The sequence below is a fragment of the Zerene cesonia genome, unplaced genomic scaffold, assembly GCF_012273895.1.
Source record: "Zerene cesonia ecotype Mississippi unplaced genomic scaffold, Zerene_cesonia_1.1 Zces_u010, whole genome shotgun sequence".
NCBI lineage: Eukaryota > Metazoa > Arthropoda > Insecta > Lepidoptera > Pieridae > Zerene > Zerene cesonia.
In genome coordinates this window covers 305,247-311,830 of record NW_024045140.1, presented here as the reverse complement: position 1 = coordinate 311,830, position 6,584 = coordinate 305,247, and the positions used below count along the sequence as shown (strand labels likewise).

General features: G+C 44.7%; 1 protein-coding gene across 1 annotated transcript in view; it reads right to left on the bottom strand.

Moving 5' to 3' along the window:
* The window catches only part of LOC119839214, a 32,498-nt gene that overhangs the window by 4,778 nt on the left and 21,136 nt on the right, over positions 1–6,584 (bottom strand). The window contains exons 15-19 of the mRNA XM_038365433.1: positions 6,196–6,290; positions 2,630–5,367; positions 1,800–1,900; positions 1,337–1,432; positions 375–440 (exon numbers count right to left, since the gene is read on the bottom strand). Coding sequence (XP_038221361.1) covers positions 375–440; positions 1,337–1,432; positions 1,800–1,900; positions 2,630–5,367; positions 6,196–6,290 — 3,096 coding nt within the window. The remainder of the gene's footprint in view (positions 1–374; positions 441–1,336; positions 1,433–1,799; positions 1,901–2,629; positions 5,368–6,195; positions 6,291–6,584) is intronic.

Genomic DNA, 6,584 nt, shown 5'->3' with positions numbered 1-6,584 from the left:
AAAAAAAAAAAATACCGAGAAAAGCTCGGTCATCCAGGTACTGGGCAGTAAAGATATAAAGCCTTCCTTGATAATTCGACTATTGATTATAAATTCAATTCAATTCGAACCACTATTACCAGCGGTATACATGTTCTCAATGCTGGGCCACAGGCCCGAACAAAAATTTAAACCTGCCTTCAAATTGTCTGAACTATGATGAAATTTAAATAGAACCACAACATGACGGGCACCAACTTTCAAATAAAAAAAAAGAATCACAAAAATCAGTTCATCCAATTATAAGTTACGAGATAGCATGCTCAAAAACAGAAAAGAAAAATACAGTCGAGTTGATAACCCTCTCCACTTTTTGGAGTCGGTTGAAAACTTACCGGTGGCCTGTGTACCGGTTGAATTTTGGGTCGTTCCGTTTCTGCGGTCGGCGATTGTGAATCCCCCTGAAACACGAACATACATACAAACATTACGCCCGTTCTTATAAAATAGAAATATTAACTTGTTCGTTAATTTCCTAACAAGTGACCTTTATCCTTTATACTAGCTGCGCCCCGTGGTTTCACCCGCGTACGTCCGTATCCCGTTGGAATATCGAGATAAGAAGTTGCCTATATGTTATTCCAGTTATCCAGTTATCTACGTACCAAATTACATTGCAATCGGTTCTGTAGTTTTTGCGTGAAAGAACTTACAAACACACACACATCCTTACAAACTTACGCATTTATAATATTAGTAGGATAAACTCGCTTGTACAAACAATGTATTGATGTAAAATTATTCTTTTACTAGAGAGTTTCTTGCCGTCTCTTCTCTGTGGAAATCGCTTTCTGAACCGGTGGTTAATGTTAAAACTGCGTTATGACGATTCGAAATTGCTTCTATATAAGTCTGATTGAATAAATAAATATTTACTTTTGAGTTCACTGGTCTTTTTCTATACGAAAAACTCACGGGCAAGAACATAGTAATAGTGTACAAGTTATTTCTAGAGGTCAAAAAGGTCAGCGACCTCCTGCGGCAGAGGGTGGGGAGAGTTAAATTCCATCCATGTAGATCCTTTTATAGGAAGCAAGTTCGTCACATTTCATATCATAGTAAAATTAATTCATTTAGTATGTATCCGAAAGAAAAAAAAATATTTTTCTTTGATGTTCCCAGAAAAAAACCTCAATAAATTAATTGTTTTTCAGCTTATATTTAACGATAAATTATTCATTTGAAAGTGAAGCAGACATAACATACACCTGTCCCACACCCCCCACACGGGTCACGCTCCCCACGTACCCTAAAAGGGACCGTCCCCATACCCCACGCACGCACGCACCACACTTACATTGGATTTATATTTCTGTTTCTTCTTATTTAGAATCGATCGTAATCTCTCTCTAGTTTCATTAAAATTCCTCGGCACCGGCGTCGTCAGCGGCGGCTGGAAACGTAATAAAAGTAATGACGGTTTGCTACAAAAAAGCTTAAGAGCGATTGCAAAAAAAAAAAAATTGTCGCCCATCCAATTGACGACCGTGCCAACCATCGCTTAACCTCGCAACCTTAAAATTTTCTATTCGCTGTTATAGCGGCAGCAAATTAGGCAATATCTAAATCTCCAATGTCAATTCAAGTGTCTAACTTCAATGGTAAAAAGATAGCTTGGTGATAGACAAACAAATAGACAGACAAACAGACAGACAAAGAGTCTTAGTAATAAGGCCCCGTTATTGGGTACGGAATTATTTATATATTAATAATAATATATACAATATTAAAACTCAGTCCAAAAAAAAAAGACAACTCACCGCATGTCCAAAAACAGTGCAGTAACAGCAAGAACAGGGCTGGTCCGGGTTCTCCCCGGAACACGCGGCGGGCGCGCCCGCGGGTGCGTTGCCGTGGCCCACTGGAAAATAATCACATCACCATCATCGTCATCAGTTGCTACCGACATAGTACCCAGTTGGACCCCATTAGTCGGACCCTATCAGTTGTACCCAGCCGCTAACTTTTTGACAATTTTTCCGTTATTTATTGGAGTGAGTGGAAACATATTTTTTTTTTGTTTACTTCTATTCCTCCACCATTATGAAAATTTGGGAAATTACAATATAACAACTGCTAAATTTAAATTTTACAAGTGTAATGTTATTTTTACAAACGTTTATTTGATAGCCACATGGTGAAGTTAGAAAAAAGCCAACCCACTTAATCTAATCTAATCTACTCATTTTATATATTATATCATTAGCTTCACCTGTATGTTGTGTATAATCAATCCCTTTAGACTCTAATTGGACCCACTTTTTTACACAGATGATTTAATTTAAACTCTTTGACAGTACAACATTATAATGAATTTATCTCATTATCCTGATTAGGATCATAATAATTTGTAATCCCGGTGTATAAGAGTAGGTGAAATAATTCAGTAGATTAATCATTAAAGCGCGGTAACGATACAATGATTTGATGAGTTTATCTTATTATCCTGATTAGCATAGACAGGATTGAATAATATCTTTACACATACTGTGCATAAGAGCAAGTGAGAAAATTCACTTTTCTATATATTTTTAAAGCGTGTTTATTGAACTATATTTAATTTGTATGAATAATTATGATTAAACCAAACCTTTACAGACGTGCTGCTGATGCTGCTGATGCACCGCGTTCTCGCACGGCTTCTGCACCGGTTTCGCCTTCAGCATCGGCTTCCTCTCCTTCTTCACTTCCCTCTTCTCCTTGTCGCCCTCCCCCTCCGCGCACGCGTCGCACGCGCAGTCGTTCGTGTACTTGCAGTTGTTCTTGGGCGTGTCGCACGAGCCCTCCTTCCCGTTCTTCATGTTCCTGAACGCAACCGCGTTGAGCGTTTGCTTCGCGTTCCTGAGCGCCTGCGCGGAGTACTTGGCCAACAGCTCCGGGTTCTGGGAGCCGATCACCGACAGATTCTTGTCCTCCTCCACTTTGAGGGTCTCCTCTATGTCCTCGTCGAGTAGCCGCGCGTCTATGCTGGAGCATATGGAGATGACGTGCTTTTTGTATGTCTCCGGCACGGGTAGACCTTGCGTTATGTACGATTTGATTGTATAAAAACTGTCCAATAGCGATTTTTCACCTTTCGAGGTCAATATCGCCTCGCACTTCGCTAATAACGCTTCGTTTTTCGATTTCTTATCGTCCTTCTCGACTTTCGGCTCCACTTTCGTTTCTTTCACCGGCTCCTTGTTGACTTTCTTCACGGGCCTCACGTTCGCCTTGCCTATAATTTTGCTCAGGCCTCTCGCTGCTAATATCTCCGCTTCGCTCGCTTGGTTCTGGTTGTGGTTTTGAGGCGGTTTCGGAGGCGGCGGTTTCACCACAGGTTCCTGCTTCAGTTTCAAGAACGACTCCTTGATCGACTTCTCGACCTCCTCCAGCTTGTAGAGCATGACCAGCCACTGGTCCCTGCAGAGCGACGACTTCGGTATGCTCCTCATGTAGTTCCTGTTCATCTCGCGCAATCGGTTCATGAAATAGTCGATTTTGATTTCGTGCGGTATCGTCGAGAAGTCCGGCGTGTTGTCCACTTTGGTTACTTGCATGCCGGTCAGTTCTTGTATGACGTTGGTCGCCACCTCGGGGTTGAGTAACACCCAAGCGGCCAGCTGCGGGGAGTCCGCGCATCGCTTGATCACATCGTAGTACTTAAATTTAAGGCTCTTTATTGCGGACCGTTTGTCCTGCGACATTTTCGACAATTTCATTATCAGCAAGTCGAACGTGTTCCCCGCGGACGTGCTAAGCAATTTGGTTATTTGTTTTAACGATTCCTTCGATTGCGGACAGCCCTCCTCGTCCGATTCGCTATCTACCGTCTCTCGAACTTCTTCCGCTTTCTCTATGAGCCTATCTATTTCCGGTCCGTGCTGATGGCACGTCATGTCCTGTATGTCCGTGAAGAATATCTCCAGCATTCTCTCCACCTCGTTCTGCAGGAACTCCACGGGTATCGTTTTGATTTTTGTCGCTACGAACTCCTTCCAAAAGTTGAATTTCGAACGCACCACACCCTTCAGCTCGTCCATACTCAACGCGTCCTTAACCGCTTTCTCGAAGAGAGTGGACGCTTTCAGGAACGACTCGGAGTTGACGTTTTTCGACATGGTCAACTCCTTGTTCTCCAAACACTTGGCAAGCACCGGGCTTTTGCTAACGTAATCTAACACTTTGCTACACGCGGCGGACTCCTCGACCTCCTCCTTGCTGTCGTCCACGCTATCCTTACTATCTAAATCGTTTTCTATAACTATATCGACATCACTCCTAACCCTAGGTTTATTTTTACGTTTGGCAGTGTTCTTAGTAACTTTAACACCGTCGCGCCTGTTCAACTTCAACTCGCGGATCTGTTTCAGCGTTTCCGGTGTCAGCTGCGCGTCGGCGTTCACTTCCGGCAGGCTATTCATAATGGACGCAAATTCTGGTAATTCTAGGCTGGCGTTGGCCAGTTTGGACGCGATCTCCGGCATGTTGGCGAGGATTTGGGGCATGTTCTCAACTATTTCGGTCAATTTGTTCCCATTCGTCACGTACAGGTGCAGGTCGTCCGATTCGATTTTCTCTAAAAACTCCGGCGAGCTCTTCTCCAAATTCATCATGACCTCTACGATCTGCTCCAGGGACAGCGGCCCGTCCGCGTCGTCCTTCCCCTTCTCGTTCTCGGCGCTATTGTACGTGTTGATGATGTTCTGACACTCCTCCATCGCCTTCTTGATCTCCAGCCCGAAGGTGACGTACTTGAACATGTCCCTGCCGTGCGGCGGCTCCGCGCCGGCGGCTCTCTCGCCGTCCGGCTGGCCGTCCCTCGGCTCCTCCCTGAGGAACTGGCTGACCGGCAGCATGCGCTGCGGCTTCTGGTACACGGGCATCGGCTCCGAGGTGGTCGGCGACATCTCCTGCAGCGGCGGGCTCACGGAGTCCGGGTACTTGTCCGTTTGCCCGCCGTACTCCGCCTGGATATTATTGTCCAGGCTGTGCAGAGCGAAGTTGGCGAATTTCGCGAGGCAATCCTTCATCTCCTTGCAGAGGTCCGCGTCTTTCTCACCCACGATCGTGTCCGTGTCGCTCAGATCCTTCTCCAGCGGGAAGGCTTCGGGCGCCTCCACTTCCGACTTGGCCGGTTCGTCGTCGATCTCCTTGTAGGGTGATTTGAGGTCGATCGCGTGCGCTTTGCTCTTCAGCATCTGGAGTATCCTGTGCGGTTTGCTGATGGCCTGCGAGACGGGCTTCAGCTTGCGCTTGGGCGCGGCGAGGCGCGGCAGCTTCGACGTGATCGCTCTCAGCTTCCGCTTGGGCAGATCGTCGATCAGTGTCACGCTGCTGTCTGGTAAGCTGCAAGGAAAGTTAGATCGTTATAATTCTTAATGCCTCGAAAAGAATGTGTGTATTTGTTAATCTTTCACGCTAAAACTACTGAGCCGATTGGAATGAAATTTGGCACGTAGATAGCTGGACAAATGGAATAACAACTTTTTGTCCCGATTTTACTACGGGATACGGACTTACGCGGATGAAACCGCGGGGCGCGGCTAGTCTAAATATTTATAACTTAAAGGTGACCGACCGACTGACCTAGTGATCAATCAACGCACAGCCCAAACGGCTGGACGGATCGGGCTGAAATTTGGCATGCGAATAGATGTTATGACGTAGACATCCTCATTGTTAAATTCTGCCCCCAAGGGGATGAAATGGGAGATGAAAGTTTATACCGTGACAATTTATGAAGACCGGGCGGGCGTAGCCGTGGGCAACAGCCGGTCAACAATGAACAAGTACTATTTTCTTGTGTTTGATTTCATGCGAGTACTATACATTTAGAAATTAAAAACTTTTTAACGGATTTTAAACACGATTTTCTAAATTGCCTTATTTTTGCTAACCCACTATTTTATATATGCTTTTTTTTCCTTTTACTTTAAGGGTTGCCCGGTAGAGATCGCTACCTAGCGATAAGGCCGCCTTTTGCTTACTTAATGTAGTTCAGTTTTTCTTTCTTTTTTATAAGCAATAAAGAATTTCATTTAACGCGAGTCTCCCCGTGACCACGCTCGCCGTAAAGCGTTCGAAACGTCGGGTCATCAATAATATGATGAATCAAAATCGCGTTTTGTAATCCGTTAAAAAGTTTTCAATTTCTACATACGCAAGTGGTTTTACCTCTCGCGCTCCAGCCGCAACTGGTCCTCGAGCCACATCCGCAGCCGGTGGTAGTACAGCTGCTGGTCGCGCATGTGCATCACCTTGCGGCGCACCTGCGGGTTGGCGGGGATCGTTGGTATCGATTGTTTGGTTTTTTTTTTTATCTATACTAAAGAATAGTATAGTATACATAAAAAATCCTACTAATACTACTAATCCTATCCTACTAATATTATAAATTCGAAAGTTTGTTAGGATGTGTGTGTGTGTGTGTGCGTTTGTTGCTCTTTCACACGAAAATTACAGAACCGATTGCAATGAAATTTGGTACTGTTAAGTACGTAAGTAGGGGACAAGTGAAACGCTCGAAGGATTGATTCGCACTGCTTTAATTAATCAACCGAACA